Here is a 19,001-nt window from a genome sequence, read left to right as displayed (position 1 = left end):
GATGACATTCTAAGAAGATCAAGTCAGGCAGCACAGGTCTAATGTCTGAGACATTAACCTTTTGTCTTTATGCACTTCCTGACCATTGGTCAGGGTCCCAAGTTAAAGGTGAATGCTAAGCTCAAAGCACAGCTGTGGCTTTGACTCTATGATAATGTGAAGGTATGGGTGATACTGTCAAGCTGATTGGATTAGCACCTATGCATTTAAATGACATTGTTATGCTGATGAGATCAGGGCTGCGGAATTTCCGGTAATTACCCGAAAGGTATAAACGATACTGTGCTGTGCTATAGTCAGACTTGGATTTAAACTTAAATTTCCAGCATCTGGCAGATGCCCTTATCGAGAGCGACTTACATTATCTTACATTAATATTTTTTATGCAACTGAGCAATTGAGGGTTAAGGGCCTTGCTCAGGGGCCCAACAGTGGCAGCTTGGTAGACCTCGGATTGAATTTACAACCTTCCGATTGGGAACCCAACACCTTAACCAATAGGCTACCACACACTTGGATGACTGCAGCAATGCACAGCGAGTCCTCAATAAAGAGTAACTTTTGCTTGAAAGATATCCCAACATCTCCTGGTCTGTTTTGACGAGGAGCCTAGGTACTCAAAATGATTGGTATCTTCCATCATGCCCTCACGCTCTTAGTTACATGCACATAGAGAAGCAAACTCTCCACCATCACCATCTTTTAAACCTGTCTGTCATAAAAAACAACTACTTCACTTCTCTTATTCTTATATAAACACACACAGACACACACAGACACACACACAGACACACACACACATACATACATACATACAGAGGTCACAGCTATCCCTGTATATAGAGTTGCTCAATTTTAGATTGTACAGCCTCATATAAACCTGTCATACTTTCTCTAATCTGTCCCTCTGCACCTGCATAATAATGTCTCTCATACACAAGTCCCTCTGTGTGACTATGATCAGCGTGTGTGTGTGTGTTTGTGTGTGTGTTAAAAGAGCTCATATGGGAGGGATAAGCAAATTTTCCAAAATAAAACTGCTTACTAACGGTTAGGTAAGCATATCTGCACAGACAGAAATGTGATGCAGAGGCAGGGAGGACAAGAAGAGCTCTAAAACTTTATGGTTGTAGCAACACTAAACAAGATCCCGGGCAAACTTTTCACTCGTCTTCAGTAACCACTTTTTGTTAGAATCACATAGGGTACTGTGTTTTTGGAAGGTGGGACGAAACCGTCCAGAATAAAACAAAGTAATTTTAAAGAAAATTAACATAAAGAAATCAACCTCCTTAAACAGAATCAAATCTAAGAACTAAAAAAAAGCTAAAAATACTGAAGTGTGAAATTAAAAATTGAACCCAGATATGCATGTCTATTCTTGTTGTTTTGATGCAGAAATATTCAGTGTATTTCAATATACTTTTATGTATTCTTACATATACACACACACTACATCTATAATATTAATTATAATGCGACATTTTTGTCTGTTCTAAAGACTGCATGACCCTTAATCTAGAATGACCAGCAGAATTTTGTTTGCTAGAGTTATCTAAAACATTTGTGCCCCTTTTACCAAAATAAAGATTTGGTAGGAAAATGAGACAAGTTTGTGACACTTTGCAATAAACAATGCAAAATTAAAAAAAAAATAAGGTTTCCATTTTAGTCACCAGCATAAAATACAAAAACAAAAACACATGAGCTGTCGATAGATAGATAGATAGATAGATAGATAGATAGATAGATAGATAGATAGATAGATAGATAGATAGATAGATAGAAGTACAGTATGTCATATATGACATCATATGCTAAACTTCTGAAAGTCTGGAGGTCAGAAGTTAAGAGTTATGAGCTTTAGTTGAAGGGAGCATTTCATCGTTGTCTTAACAAAGCGGTTAAATATGCAGCCAGTTAAAATAGAGCTCCTTTCAAAAATGTAGGCTGTCTCAATGCCAATTTGCCTACAGTACGTTGGTGTCACGTTGTGTCCAACCACTGCATCTCAGATTGATACCAGGCCGTGGGTTGTTTGTTAAGAACCTGAAGCTGAGATTTGCCTTTCCCCTGAGGGCATTTAACACAAGGCAGAAAAATAAAACTGGAACAAGAAACAAGCTCTATCTCTACCTCGCTATCTCACTCACACTCGCACAGGGTGTTCATAAAAACAAATTAGCTGCATACTAAACTTCAACCATCAATACACAAGGGATAGTGTGGAAGGAGAATTAATGTGCAGGAAGCTGCACGATCACAAACTACACAAACATGTTTGATTAACCAAAAGCTAATGATATATCATTTGTGTTCATGTCAGCCTTTTTTCATGACAGGCTAAAGATGTCACTCCTGCAGTGTAATTTAATCAAAATGCTTCAGTGGAAACATCTGAGCTGTTTGAATGGTGATGCCAATGTGTTTGACTCTCAGCTGTGTGAACTGTACAAGGCAGTGTGAAAGGGCAGATCAGCTGTACTGCTGCTCACCGAAGATGAACTGTATGAAGTCAGTGAATTAGAAGCAGCGACCAGCTATCAAGCTAAATAGAAATAAATCTTCTCAATGAACCAAAGAAACAACAGACTCAATATTATTCTATAAAGAAGAGAAACTACCGTGTGTATACAAAATTTGTTTATACAGTTATTTAAGCAGATTTTAGCAAAGTAGTGCAATTTCCTTAGGGTAAAGTATGATTTCATTCAACACTTTACAAGATAGTTAGGCAAGGACAAATTATCACTGGTCAAAAATGTCACAGATGTCTATTAGTGAAAAAATAATCTAACTACACGGGAGCCAAAAAAGTCGAGCTGAAACAAATGTTCTGACTCACTGATGAAAAGAACAGGAAATTGCATCTATACAGGCATCTCCTGTAGGACATACACACAGATTTGTTTATAGGATCACAACACATGTATTCTTGAAAGCATTTGATTAGCCACAAATTAGACAGTTACGGGTGAATCATCAAAATACACCCAAACTCTCTCTTTCTCTCTCTCCAAAGTAATGCATTGAACGTCATGTCATAGATCTGCTCTCAAACAGAGTACATTACGTTAATTGTGTTTATTAACGGAAGCATCTACAGATTAAAACCCCTCAGAACAGACAAAGAGATGAAAGATAGTTTAAGGGAAAAACCAAAGACTAGATAGTCTAAAAAGAAACTCTTTTTGTGTGGTTTATCAAAATAAAATATGCATTTACAGTTTATTGGGACAAACACTTTGACTGGGTTAGACAGTATACAATATAATTTTGGTAGATTAAACATCAAACCTATATAGCAACATTTCATGATTGACAGATTTGCAGGGATTAAGCCACTGTCACAGTGCTGACTGATTTACCCTGTTATCTGAGTCATAATTTGAATCAGGACATGAAATGGGCTTTTTTAGTAAGACAACCTAAAACTTAAATTCTTAAAACATTCAAAGCTGCCGCAGTCTGTTATCGGGAGTCTGGGTGGAAGGGATGGCATACTCTCTTTCTCCCATTAATCACAGTGAAACTAGCCAATCAAAAGTGTCTGTGAGCTCATATATGTGATAGTCAGGAGGTCAGGTGACTAAATTGTGAAGAAAATGGGGAAAATATTACTATTGACTTCAAATCGACATCTTTACTGTACTAACTTTACTATAACCCTGAAATCTACTGAAATAGCATCTGATTTTAACAGTGAGAATAACAGTGAGAAGCAAGAAGAAGCAACACTTTCCATGTGTTTGAAATGATAAAGGAGGAGTGTGTGGGTGAGAAGAAAGTCTCGGCTGATTCACTGTTCTGGACAAGCATTCTCAGAAAATTGTTTTTGTTCTCTTTTCTTAACTCAGAAAACAGTATAATAAAGTCAATTCCCAATACCATGTATCTATTGCATGTATTCTATTGCATAACAATCTATAGCATGAAACTAAATTTTGTCTAAAAACTAAAATACGTTTGTTAGAGACCTTAAAAGCACTCATCAGTGAGGGCTTGAATAGCTTATTAATTATAGCATACAAAGAAGAACAAATACCTTTAACATTCTTATCAGCATTAAAATAAGAGTTTTTTGTGAAAGCAGGCATACAAACTTTTACATAAAAAAAGTGTTTACAAGTACAAATAAGTAAATACAATAAAGAAAATTGTATGGCTAGAGTAGAAAAAGAACAGCATGATGAAAAACTGCTGATATTTAATGATTAAGATCATAATTGTCCCTGTGCTTGCTTGATGCACAGGGACATTGTCATGCTGGAACATGTTTTTGGCCAAAGTGATTAAATTATTCACTTCTGTGTCCTATATCTCAGACATGGAGATCACAATCAATATTTGCTCTGTTATTGTACGTATATGTATATATAATCAGTGGTATATAGTCCTAATGGTAAGCGCACAGTTTTATTATATACTGTTCATTTCTCTAAATCTCTGTTTTGTTTATGGACAGTGCAGCATGTCTAACGGTCGGTTAAAGAGGTGCATCATCGTCACAGTTCTAACCATTAAAGCATTGACATCACCAAAAAAAAAAAAACACACGCTTCCCTGTGCCAGCAAATCACATCAGGAGATTTAATGCTGCTTTACAGAATTACAGCTCCCAACAGATACAGGCATGTGGGGACATATTGTTCATTAAAGATAGCACACACACTCTACACACCCCAAAGTAAATAGCTAAAGAAATCCTATAAAACACAGAGCATACATTTGACTTTGTGACCTGTAATAATAAATATGCAAAACTGAAACATTTTCAAAACAGTTGATAAGTTCAAAATATACCTTATGTTATGACTAATATGAATTTAATAGTTAGATAATTGCACTCTTACCATATAGCGCACGGTTATAGAAAGGAAATGATTTATAATTACACTGTACATTGAGGACGGGCTCCCTTTGGTTCCTTTCAAGGTTTCTTTTTAATTCATCATTCACCTCTGGCTTGTTCTTTAGCAAAAAAAATCTACATCTTAAATTTACATCCTGAAATTATATTTTTCTAAACCTCTGCTTTATAACCTCATGAATTAAGTCACCAACCATGAAAAAACTCTACCTTAACTACACTGGGATGTTGTAGCTCAGTGGTTAAGGTGTTTGTCTACTGATCGGGAGATCATTGGTTTGAATCCCAGGTCCACCAAGTTGCCCCTGAGCAAGGCCCTTAACCCTCAATTGCTCAGGTGTATAAACTGAAATAAGACAATGTAAGTCACTCTGGATAAGAGTGTCTGCTAAATGCTGTAAATGTAAATAAGCATTGAGAATCTTGTCTAAACTTTTTTTTGTCACTTTTTCTTCATCTGCCCTGCCCACCGCTCCCTTTCTTTCTCCCTGTATTTTGCTGCTCTATTTGTCTCTTGATGCCTCTGATTTATGAAACCTCACCCCCCACCTAAAGCCCTCGGGCATGCAGTGTTTCAAGTCTCCATAGCAACACTGCTATGTGGTCGATATTGGCTGAGTGTTGCCGTGGGAACCACAAACGGGGCCACCTCACGTTGTGTCTGTTTGATTTAAGCTGCAGAGTGTATTTGTGGGAGCCAGGTATCATGTGTACACACACACACACACACACACACACACACACACACACACACACACACACACACACACTGATAGATCTATCACCACAGAAAAGAATTACTACATTTTGTCAGTATTTTGTGTCAGTATATTTGCATATCTGGCAAATGAAATATAAATTATAAATCTAAGCTAAAAACAGTATAAATTAAGCAAAGGTGAGTTCAGGAAAAAAGAAAGAAAAAGCAGCAGTTTAGCTTAGCCATCATTGCTTATTGGTCTTTAGCACAGCGCTGCAGACTTCTGGAATCTGGTCAGAATTATTTTTCTACTTTATATTGCAGCAGCTCTGACAGTAGTGCAGGTATAAATCAAAGGTTTATTTTATAGTGCTTGTGGTAATACATTATAATTTCTATAGAAAGGGATAATGACAGGAACATGTATAGCAGATGAGCAACATAATCAGAGGCTAATAAACTGATTAAAACATTATTTAACAAAGAAAAATAAATTGTTAATATGATAAAAGTTTTTCATTTACAGCCTTACATTGAGACAACGATCAAAATAGACAAATCAGTAGAACAAGATCTTCAGTTTGTCTATTTGTGAAAAATAGACAAACTGAAGATCTTGTTCTACTGATTTGTCTATTTTGATCGTTGTCTCAATGTAAGGCTGTCATTTTGCGTCTTCTTTGAGGACGTCATTTTGCGTCTTCTTTGAGGACGCAAAATGACGTGTGTTCCTTGAAAAAATACAAACAAGACAAAAACAACTAGCTAAAAAACTTAGGCAAGACACTTGGACCAAGACCTAATATACAGTATAATTTGAATGAATTAATTTCCTAATAATTTGAATGAAAGTTCCTGTTATAATAAAGGAAAACTAACATACTTCCCCAGAAAGTGCAAGATAAACTGAGAGTTTTACTATGGAATAGCTGCTACAGCATCTTCTGACAAGTAGCATTCAGCAGCATTTGGTGACCCAGAAGCTGGCAAAAGGTCTCCAGATGTCCACCCAGGAGCTGGTGAACATGAAAAATGTTTCCACCACTGCCAGAGTTCCTCTCCCCGACCCTAGCCACAAAGCTCAGAGACTTCTCTCCAGCAGACGATGATGTGAAGTCATTCCTTCACACCTTTGATTGTACAGCGGACCAAGAGGGCTGGTGAAGATGCAACTGGGCTAATCTCCTTGCTCCATTTCTGACCAGAGAGGTCCAGCTTGCTTACCATATCTTGGATGCAGATGATAGTGCAGGACTATGACGTGATGCAAGGAGAGATCCTAGCACACTGCAGCTAGTCTCCCATGAATGCTATGGATTTCCATCAGTGGAAATACTCCCTGCAGCCTGAGATTCTCAGCTTAAAGGAGTTTATTGAAAATGTGGCAATGGACCAGCTCCTCTGAGCACTTCCAACAGAAGAGCGGAAGGCCATGGGAGTAGAAAACACTATGAGTCCTATGAATAAGTATTGTATAGTGTGTAGTGTGTATTAGGTATTGTATAGTGTGTAGTGTCTGTATTGAATTGAATGGGCTCGTCCGTGGGTCCCGAGGCTGGGCAGTGCTCCTGTTTCTTCCGCTCCCCACCATTCCCCCTGGTCTGCCAGCCTGAAATGGATCCTCCTGGGGAGAGGAAGAGACAGAAGCACTGCCCAGCCTCTGGACCCACGAACGAGCCTATGCCCACCGGGCCGGATCGGACATTCCGCCTTGAGCCAAAAAACCCTGGCTGGCTGGCTGCAGCCTTCACACCCTGACACTCCCAAAAGTGCCCAAGATTACAATGGAAGTAAATGGACCGCCTGTAACAGCCCTGCTTGACTCAGAAAGCACAGTGACCCTTGTTTTGGGAAACCTCTGGAAAGCGAGGTTAACAGCCAAACCCTAGCAAATGGCATCTGGAGCTTACTGAGGCACAGTACCTGGGCTACTGCATCAGACAGGAGTTCGTGCCTTTTTGGGTTTGGTGGGCTACTACAAACGTTTTGTGCCTAACATCTACTCTATAGCTATCCCCTATCAAATATGACTAAGAAGGGCCAACCGGACTGTGTGCGGTGGACCTGGGCTTGGACAATACATGATAACATGGAGCAAGCATTCCTCTGACTCAAGGAAGCGCTAGTCAGTCACCTGTCTTCATTGAGTATACTGACCCCTCTGATACAGGGCTGGGGCCATCCTGTCACAGGAGTTTGAAGGGGAGAAGCAGTCGGTCCTCTACATCTCTAGGAAGCTGACCCCTGCTGAGAATTAATATGCCACCTTGGAACCAAAAGCCCTTGCAATAAAGTGGACCATCAAGGAGCTCCAATATTAGGCTAACACTTTACCCTGGTCAACAACCACATGTCCCTGCTATGGATGGCAAAGGCAAAAGACACCAACACCCGGGTAACTCAGTGGTTTCTCTCATTGCAAGACTTCCGGTTTCAGGTCAAGCACAGTGCTGGGTCCTAGCACAGCAACCCGAATTATCTCTCCCGTGGTTATGCACTTTGGGCATGACAGCTGTTGGCAGGGGCTCAGAGCTAAGAGGGGTACCTGTGATGGCGGCGAACACACTGCCTCACCAGATCGTACTTTGCCCCCTAAAACCAAACAACACTGAAGAAACAGAGTCATTTCAGCACCAGGGACAGCACAGCTGAGTGTGGCTCTAAGTCAGAGGAGCCTATCAGGATCAAATAATACCCTCTAGTAGGAGGTGACCTGAGAGAGCCATGCCCTTTCCTCCTTGTCACTCTGCAGATTCCCCAGAGGATGTTGCTGAAGAAGACAATGCTCCCCAGTTTGCTGAGCCAAGCCATGTTTCTGGGGTCACTTTGCTGCCTTCAGCTTCCCTGCACTCTCCAGTGCCACTTTCAGCACTCTTTGTAAACTCTGAGACTGTTGTGTGTGAAAATCTGAGGAAATCAGCAGTTTCTGAAATTTACAAACCAGCTCATCTTGCACCTAAAATCATGCCACATAGATGAGACCTTTTACACATTCTGATATTTTTTGTGAGCAATAACTGAGCTCTTGACGTTTATCTGCATCATTTTATGTACTGTGCTGTTCCACATGATTGGCTGTCTGGATAACTTCATAAAGGGGCAGATGTAGAGGTTCCTACTAAAGGAAATGATGAGTATGCATTATATAGATTTCCATAGGCCTCTATAATTTTAAACAAATATCTGTTTATACAAATACCATTTCAAGTCTTCACAAAAGACAAGCTTTTTATGAAGCTCATCATTTTTCATTTTACAGTGTCTTATCTTACAAGGTGCTTAATTGCAAAACTTGCCCCAACAAATGATATGCACAGTTATTTAAAAATACATTTACAGTTATATACAGTCATATACAGTTGTTACCCCATGGAGAAAGTTTCTCTCAGACTAGTACATATTGCAGTAAAGTTTCTAAAAAATATATGCAGGGTGTCTAGATGAAGAGAAATTTCTCATCTTTACTTTCTGTGATCTTCTGGGAAATACTTGACATTTTGTTTGTGTAGGAGATCTTGTTTTGCACTGTTTTTATCTCCCACAGCAAAGAAGAAAGGATAACTCTCAATTAATTTTTTTTCATTTAAGATGTAGAAACACTGGCCCGACTGTAGGTATAAAGTTGAGCCTACCCTCGAGAAATAAGAAAATAAAAACTAAATTAAACACTATGTGATTCAGGAAGTTATCCATGTTGATATTGGATACTTGAATAGTTTTTATAAGCTCTACATAGAAAGATCTGTGACCTATGTTAGATGACTGAATAAGAGTTCAGCTTCTGAGACTGAATGTAACAGTGTGATATTATTTATTTATTTATTTATTGCTATTTTAACACTAAATTTACTAGGGTATTCGTCAAAAAGAACAGAACTGAAATAAACTGACTAACTAATAAAAGAGCAAAATAATAACAAAATCTTTATTATAAAACCTTTGAAGGTTTATAAATGGCTCCATATAAAATAGATTGGCCCAGACACTAAAACCACAAAAGAACTGGTGTGTGAATTTTTGAAAACACACTTTAATTTGACCACTATCAGGTGTGTTCAGTGAAGGAGGACACAAGCTTGGCATTTGACAAAAAACCAAACACTTTTTTTTATATTTCTCCTTCATGGGAAAGGGACTTTGGTGAAGCTCAAGGCTATGTCACTGGGAGCTTAATGCTCCTGAGAGGGCCACTATCCAAAAAACTGCTATGAAAGATACAACAAAAGCCTAAGAAGAACCTGCCAGGATGAGGGCTACCAGTCCTGATTTCTGGAGCTAGGACTGGGGTGTTGCAGCCACCTAGCCCAGTCAGGCTTAGCCTGAAATGCAGATGTGGAGCCATTTCTTAGGCTCAAATCCAGCAAGATGAACGATAGGGTCAGGTGGCAGTGTGTTTTTTAATGTATAATTGGGTTGTCATACTGTGAGAATTTCAAACCTTAACCCCACTAACAAATACTTATTAAGAAACCAAGAAATACATTTATAAATTGTTTTAATTATACAGTTGGTTCAAGAAGTATTTGGACAGTGGGAAAATTTATGTAATTTTGCCACTCAAGATGTTTCAGGTTTAACAAAAGGTTTAACAAAAATATAGCATCAAACATTGAGGATTTGCAAGCATATCTTTACAAACAGGAGTTTGTACAAACAATTATTCTCACAGGCTGAAAAGTAATTGAATACAAATTTTACAGTTAATGACTGCCTGACATCTGGAACCCATGGACATCACCAAATATTGAGTTTCCTCCCTTGAGATGTTTACCGAGGCCTTTACTGCAGCCGGCTTCATTTGCTGCTGGTTTTTGGTTCTGTCTGCCTTCAGTTCTTTCTTCAGTAAGTGAAAAGCATGCTCTTTTGGGCTTAGGTTTGGTGAGTGACTTGGCTATTTAAGAACATTCCATTTCTTTTTCTTAAGAAGCTCACTTTCACAGTATGTTTTGGGCTATAAGTTTTAACATTTAAATAATAAAGTATAGCCCTAAACACACTGCTATTTTCTCAGCAGTCACATCATGAATAAACACCATTGACCCAGCTTTGTATTAGCCATACATACCTATGCCATAACACTTTCTCCTCCATGTTTGACAGATGACATGGAGCCAATCCTTTCATTCTCCATACACTTATCTTAACAAAATTCTGATACAAGTTAATCTTGGTTTCATCCATCAAAAGAAACTGGTCAGGCTTTTTAGATGTTTGCAGAATTTCTAAATTTTCTTTCTGTTGTTTGTGTTTACCATCTTGAGGTAAACCCTCTGTATTTACCTTTATGAAGGCATCTCTTGATTGAAGACTTGGACAAAAATGGTTGTAATTCCTACATTTTTGTTTAAAACCCTTAAATTAAACTTAAAACTTTAGTCAGCACATCTAGATTGCTTCATTTCAAATCCACTATAAGTCTCATCTTATTGCTAAAAGGTTTTTGTCAATTTTTTGTCCAAATACTTTGATCAGCTCTATGACAGTGAATTGTGTTTTCAGTCCAATCAGGTCATTGCCAGACCACCTGATGAATGATAAAAGTTAGCACTGCATGACTATTCTTGTGCTGTATTATGGTTGTGGAAGAACAGACACCAACGGGATTCATCATTTATTCATGCATTGTTATCCATAATTGACGGTGTATATGCTGCTCTCTCTCTTATTCACAGGCACACCATCTTTCTTTTCTCCTCTCTCTCTCTCTCTCTCTCTCTCTCTCTCTTTCTCCCCCCCTCCCTCTCATTATTATCCTTCAGTTCTTTCTAAAACACCAGAGCTGACCTAAGACAACACAGCACCTTCCTGTCTGCCTTGTAATCCACTTGTAGCCTGGTCACAGGAGAATAGGTGACTGAGGTGATGTCATTGACACATGAGAGCTGGTGAAACAGGTGATGTCACTGACACGAAGAGACCCACTTTACCATGCTGAGGTCATAAACGCAAAACGGTGCCAAACGAAGGTGTCATTTTGCAGCAGCTAATCTTAACATCCAACTGTCCACCTCCATCTCTTTTGCTCTCATTGTCTTCACACATACACAGGGATCAGTTACGGTGGAGGGCAGGAGAAGTCTGTGTTGCTTGCATGTGAGTAGTTAGGACTACAAGTAGGTGTGTGTGAACTCTCACGGAAGGGGTGATGCAGAAGGGGTGAGTGTATGTGTGTATGTGGTGGTGTTTTTTTTTAACAGGATGACCGTTGTGTCTGTAGGAGGTGATTTGGGTTTAATGCATGATGATGTAAGCGTTAAGAAGTGTGTGTGCAGTGTATGCAGGTGCTACCTGAGAGTGTGATATACTGAGGACAATGTAGAGTTAGACTTTCAGGGACAAATGGCCATTTATTGTTGTCTACTGTTACACAGACGCACACATGCTTATTACACAATTAACCTGCCGTCTAATATTACACTAAATGCATAAAAGAGGCTTTCAATTGTTTTGACACCCCTCCCATACTGAGAAAAAAAACATAAGGCCTGGTTTATTGAAACTCACTTCTAATCTAGAGACTAACAGGCAGTTGCTTAACCATTTAAATACACAAATATTTAAAATAAAATCATACATTCACTTTCCTACATTAAACACTGTGATGGTGGAGCATGCATGCCCTTAAACATTTTTAAACGTTTTCCCACCACTCCCGCTATTACCGCATTAATGCTAAAGGGACAGTGATGCTTTAACACCACGTTTGTTTTGGACAGCCAAAGGGCACATAGTGGAAAAAACTCATCAGCCAATCAGAGCACATCTTAGGCTGCAGAAGCTAACGTCTGATCTCTGTTCTCTCACACAGATTTGAGTGAACTTACTAAGCTGACTGCAGAGGTTGACATTGAAGCATTTCTGTAGACTTTTGAGCACATTGCGGTGTGAAAAGGATGGCCTGGTGTGCAAAGAATGGCATTCAGCATACAAAGAAACCTGCACCTGTGCCACTAATCCCCATGCCCATTATGGGGGTCCCCTTCAAACACACTGGCATGAACCTCATTGGGCTGCTCCTGAAGTCAGGCCCGAGGTCACAAGTACATCTTGTTCATCTTGGACTACGCCACCCGATACCCCGAGGCGGTCCCACTTCGGAAGTCCACCATCCGTAACATTGCCTCTTCAGCTGGGTTGGCATTCCCAAAGACATTCTGACAGATCAAGGTACGCCTTTTATGTACCGGCTTATGGTTGATCTGTGCCATTTGTTGCAGGTGAAACACCCGAGGACGCCTGTCTATCACCTGCAAACAGACGGCCTAGAGAAATATTTAAACCAAACGCTAAAGAGGATGCTATGCCGAGTGATAGATGAGGACGGGATAAAATGGCACTTCCTCCTGCCTTATGTCCTCTTCACCATCTGGAAAACCCTGCAGGCTTCCACTGGCTTCACTCCCAATGAGTTGCTCTGCTAGACATGGCCTAAACATCTGACTCCTAACAAAGAAACAGGTATGTGCCTTTTCGGGGTTGGCCGGATATTATACTAGGGTTGTGCTTAATTTATCTTCTGTAGCTTCCCACCTAATAGACCTCATGAAAGGCCAGCCGGACAAGGTGTGTCAAACAGAGGCCATGAAGCAAGCCTTTCAGCTTTTGAAAAAAGCCCTCACCAGCAGCCCCATTCTCTGCATCCCCTTCCTGGTCCATACAGATGCATCGGAGATGGGACTCAGAGCTGTCCCATCTCAGGTCTTCAATGGGGAGGAGCACCCTGTCAGACTATACATCAGCTGCAAACTGAGCTCCACAGGACGCTGCAACACAGCTGTGCAACGAGAAGCGCTTCTGATCAAGTGGGCCTTCGAGGAGATCAGGTATTATCTAACTCTTCGGCACTTTACCCAGGTGACATCTAAGGCTTAAGACACTAATGCCAGAGTGACTTACTGGTTCCTTGAATTCCAAGACTTCTCATTTCAGAAAGCACACCTTCTTCCCTCGACAACCAGAGGCAGTAACTTCGAAGCTTGGCGGGAGGGGGTAATGGGGCACTTTTATGGTGGAGCATACACTGCGGCCCATAAACATCTTTTTACCCACTCCTCCCGCTACTACCGCAGTGTTGCTGAAGGGACAGTGATGCTCTTCACCCTCGGCCAAACGATACACACGCTGCATGTGGAGAAGTGCTTTCAGAGATGTAAAGCGCCTTAGGCCACGGACACTAACGTCTGTTCTCTGCTCTCCTACACAGATTTGCCTGTGGAAACTGCAGAGGAAGAGGAAGAAGCCTGCGCCTGATCTCGCTGCACGCTGTCAGACTCCTGGGTCTCTCTACGCTCGCTCCTGCTCAACTGGAGTCAAAGACCGACACTCGCCACCTAGAGGGCAATAATACCATTCTAATGCCCCTACGCATTCTAATGCCCCTACTGTTGAGTGTTGCTACCCGACACATTTGACTGAACTCGTTATGGTCTATCTTTATCACTGCAGTTAAGTTTATGCCCATTGTGCCTGCCTAAAGTCTGCTTTTGCTGCTGTTTTGGAAATAAATTGCTCATTGTCGAAACCATTTTGCCTCTGTCTGTGACTGTGTTCAGCATCTCGCAGCCTTGAGTCACCACAACACTTACATTTTACATACACTGAAATTTATTAATAACGGTCTTAAGTTTATACATGCGATAAAGTCTTAAACAAGCTGTTTAGGTTTATTAACCATTTTTAAAATTGGAGTGATACATTACCAAGCAAGTCTAGATACTAATATTTTCCCAAAGGTATTCTACTATCCATGTAGACTTTTCATCAAGTGTGCATGGATCACGTATATGTTCAGGCACTGGTTAGGACACTTGATCACTACACATTGTGACACTGATGATTCAATTTCTGATGACAATTTACTTCCCTCCTCATCTACTGTAAAAACTCTACAATATTTAAAAAAAAATAGTTTTATATTTCAGACAAATTTGTTAGCTTAATCATATGTGTTTGTCATGAGTACAAGCAGAATTTTAGTCTAGGTAATGTATTTCTTTTTTAAATCATTAAACATTTAAAAGTCATCAAACAAACCAAATCTACAGAGCTACAAAGCTGCTACAACAATTAAAAAAAAAGATTTTTATATCATTTTATTTATATTAATTTTACTTCATAGCCAAGTATTAGTAAACATATTTCTTTCTATATTCCCATGCCAATCTGTGCAGATTCCCAGAAACACATATTACATAAAAAAGGAACAATTATCCATTTGGGATAATGGAGATTAGACCAGAGTAGACAGTCTACACACTGTTCTTTGATGGGGCAACAAAGGACAAGCAGGCAAAATAACAAACACTATATTATCTCTATTCTGTAGCCACTTTCTTAGTGCATAGGTCATGTTCAATCACTATTTTTAATAATAATTTATTTCTAACATTATATAATGAACAAAAGAATTAATGCATCTCCAGAGCTCAGGAAAACACCGGATGTGTGTGTGTGTGTGTGTGTGTGTGTGTGTGTGTGTGTGTGTGTGTGTGTGTGTGTGTGTGTGATAAAATGCTCCTTGCTTACTAACATCAGTTCACCTGGCTTTCCACAAGCTAATATGCTATCATACTAGCTGGTGTTAATTAAACACACACACACTGTAGTTTCTATTAGTAGACTGTTTTTAATACCACCATAGTTTCTACTAGTAGACTATTTTTAAGGATGTCATAACAATGTGTTTTCAGTAATTACTGACAGCGCACAAAACAACTGCACTGATTTGATGTATTAGCGGTTCATGACCAGTTGGAGCTTGTTCTGTGCAGATTGAGTGATCCTAAGAAGACATAACATGCAATTTGCAAGTTTGTCTAGCAGCAAGTTCCAAAGCTTTCACACATTCCCTGTGTGTGCATATTTATGTGTTTGTGTGTGTGTGTGTGTGTGTGTGTGTGTGTGTGTGTGTATAGTAAATGTACATTTGACTAACATTTTGTGTGACACTTATCTTTAAGCTAATATCAATCAGACTAATCCCCATGTGTAGCATTTATAAAGGCCTATCTACACAGTAATTAATAACTCAAGTAGTTTCTCTTTTTATTCACACATTCCCTTCCTCTACCAGTTTTTAGTCTCTTTTCTCTCCTTCTTATATACCTCTGATTGTTTGCATCTAGTGTTCCAATGTTTACAAGAAGATAAATAAAGAAGTTTTCATATAAACAGCACACTTTCATATCCAGTGTTCGAAGCTAAAAAACTTTGATAGAACAGAATGTACAAAGTTATGATCCAATGTTGACATTTCTGAAATGGGCAGAACCAGAAAGGTCCAGAAAACCAGAAAAGTCCAGTTATGCAAGTAAATTTACAGAATAATATTGCTTATTGAGGTTTTTTTTCCCATAAATTTTAATATTGCAGATTCTTGCTATCGCTGTTGGTATGGCTTAATAATTTGCTGGCTTGCTTACACATATCTGAATAACTATGGAAAAGCTGGAGAGGAGAGTCAACACTGAAAAATGAAATCTAATAAAGTGTAAATACCTTGAATATAGTCACATTTATCTAGTATTTCCTATTACAAGATTACATTGAGATTACATAAAATTATATTAATCAAATATAAGATTACTAAGACCTAGTGCAAGACAAGTTCATGCTTGAGATAGACTTCCTCTATTGCCAGATAATTTTAAGGATTAACAACAAAGATTTCCAGAAAGAAGTAAAATTATCTGCCAATAGAAATGTAAATGCAAAGCTTGAAAGTAACAATGTCTAAAAATAAGCTTAATAATTTTCTATTTGGTTAACTTATCATGCATCTGACTTTATATTGATACTTTCTAAGATGTCAGTTTTTGCAGTAAAGTGCGAGAAGTAGAAAGGTGGCAAAGGTACTGCTGTAAGAAATCAGGATGGAGAGAGAAGCTTGAAGACTCACACATACGTAGAAACAGGATTTTATAGACTTTGTGATATTTGTGGATGTTTCTAGCAGGCTCAAACTATACACAATACACATAATACTGTATCCAAAAAGGCACACATAACTGTGCTATTTAATTACCATTCTAATTTATCTAGCCATATGCTGACTAATATACTTTTAAACAATTTTGTCAGTATGATTAGAGCACATTGAAAACTTTCATTCCACTTTTAATCCAATAAGATGGTTGCACTGATTCACTCAGCCGAACAGCCAATCAAAGACCTCTATTTCCACCAAAAGTCCACCAAAAATTAACTCTCTTTCTAATGCTGCCTCAGCTCGGTGTGTCAGTTTCCTAATGAACTAGAAGAAATAAATATATGTAAATAACAAATAAAATAACATAAATACCAGTTCCTACTGATATAACAGACTGTATTACCTCTTTGAGTACTTTGTGCAGTAGTTGGGTGCTGGCATCTGAAATGTTCCAGGGGTCTTGTTCCTCCACAAGCATGGCATCCAACGTGCCCTTTTCTATGACCACGTCAAATGAGGAATCAGGAAAAGCCAGACGACGGGCATCCATGCACACCCAACTCATGCCCATGCAATCTGAATGACGCTGGGCCATGTTCTCCACACACACATTTGAGTAGTCCACGTTAGTGATGGTCGTGTAGCCAGCCAGGTACAGGTGCAAGCTTAGAGCGCTGTTCCCACAGCCTGACACAGCAAATACAAAAAAAAGAACAATGTTAAAAGTCTACTAAGTACAACCAACAATTGATAAAAACATTTTTAATTAGGCCACCCTTAAAAATATTCTTGTTTGCCGTAACCCGACCGACCCTGTCAATTTAGGACCGACTCAAATTATTATTATTTTTTATAATAAGTAATTAGGACCGACTTGCCGGTTGTAAATTTGCGTTAAGACCGACCAATTTTTTTTTTACTCTTCAAACAACTAATATAAAAGCAATAAAATAATCTTAATATTTTAGTAAGTACTGTAAATATATAAATTGCCTAGGCCTACATACAAATGAAGGATACATTCTTTCTTTTAAATAAAAACCTGTGACGTCATCTATGTTTACACTATTGTTTAACAGATGTCACACTATGGCCTGTGTGTTCCCTTCGTCTCATACTGTTCACTGTCAGAGTCAACGGTTCGCGCTTGGTAGTGATGGCTGCGGCTGCAGTAAACAAAATGTTTGCGGTCACCGTTCAAACAAATTTGTTTGTGGTCTATATAGCCTGCGTCAAAATGAGGTTTGCAATGATGCGCCCGAAGGCACGGGTTGAAGACCCATTCAGTGACGTCACGATATGCTAATTTGTTTAAATTCATACTTACGTAATCACCATCACCACGATTGTACTTTTTTTTACATTGAAACTTGAAAAAAAAAAATAGATCTACCTACTGACCCTTTTTTTTTTACTGTTACTGCAAACCAAAATATTTTTAAGGATGGCCGTACTAAGCATCTTGACTAGAGGGCTGTCCAGTTAGCACAATTTGGATGTATACCAAATACACAGAGGTTATTAAAACTCCACCAGGTTCAGAAGTATTTGTGTAACACACACTACTTCCTCACAGGCTAGTCAAATCCCCTCGGATCAGCTCACCCTGATCCAGACCTACTCAGGTGCTCTGTGATAGTTGACCTGAATATCCTGAAACAGCATTACACTACACAGAGGTTTGATCAACCAGTTTGATTCATGTTGCTTCTTCTCCAGTCAACTCAATTTAGATTTAATATGAGTGATAATAAAGATGATCAAAACATGCTAAACCGTGACAGCAATACTGGATCTTTAGCGAATTCTATTCAAAGTCACTTAGAAAAAACTCAATGTTCAACGTTTATCAACAATGTTATTGTTTTTATTTATTGAATGAGCTGTTAGTTTATTAAATGATTCAATTCAAGTCAAGAAGCTTTTATTGTCATTTCAACCATATATAGCTGACATAGTACATATAGTAAAATGAAACAGTGTTTCTTCAGGACCATGGTGCTACATAAAACACCATAGACCTAAGCACAGTCCTAGCCACAATAAGTGCATCGTGTGCACCCTAGTGCAAACATTCATTCATTCATTATCTACCGCTTATCCGAACTACCTCGGGTCACGGGGAGCCTGTGCCTATCTCAGGCGTCATCGGGCATCAAGGCAGAATACACCCTGGACGGAGTGCCAACCCATCGCAGGGCACACACACACACTCATTCACTCACACACTACGGACAATTTTCCAGAGATGCCAATCAACCTACCATGCATGTCTTTGGACCGGGGGAGGAAACCGGAGTACCCGGAGGAAACCCCCGAGGCACGGGGAGAACATGCAAACTCCACACACACAAGGTGGAGGCGGGAATCGAACCCCGACCCTGGAGGTGTGAGGCGAACGTGCTAACCACTAAACCACCGTGCCCCCCTAGTGCAAACAGTGCGAGGCAAACTTTACACAAAATAGCACTGACTAGTGTGTATTCTCTATATTGTACAGTACA

General features: G+C 39.3%; 1 protein-coding gene across 1 annotated transcript in view; it reads right to left on the bottom strand.

The window, feature by feature from the left end:
- ece2a (endothelin converting enzyme 2a) overlaps positions 1-19,001 on the bottom strand; it is a 64,794-nt gene that overhangs the window by 18,080 nt on the left and 27,713 nt on the right. Inside the window, exon 2 of the mRNA XM_060871858.1 lies at positions 16,901-17,184. Coding sequence (XP_060727841.1) covers positions 16,901-17,184 — 284 coding nt within the window. The remainder of the gene's footprint in view (positions 1-16,900; positions 17,185-19,001) is intronic.

Source organism: Tachysurus vachellii, chromosome 1, assembly GCF_030014155.1.
Source record: "Tachysurus vachellii isolate PV-2020 chromosome 1, HZAU_Pvac_v1, whole genome shotgun sequence".
Classification (NCBI taxonomy): Eukaryota; Metazoa; Chordata; class Actinopteri; order Siluriformes; family Bagridae; genus Tachysurus; species Tachysurus vachellii.
This window is presented reverse-complemented; position numbering and strand designations above follow the sequence as displayed.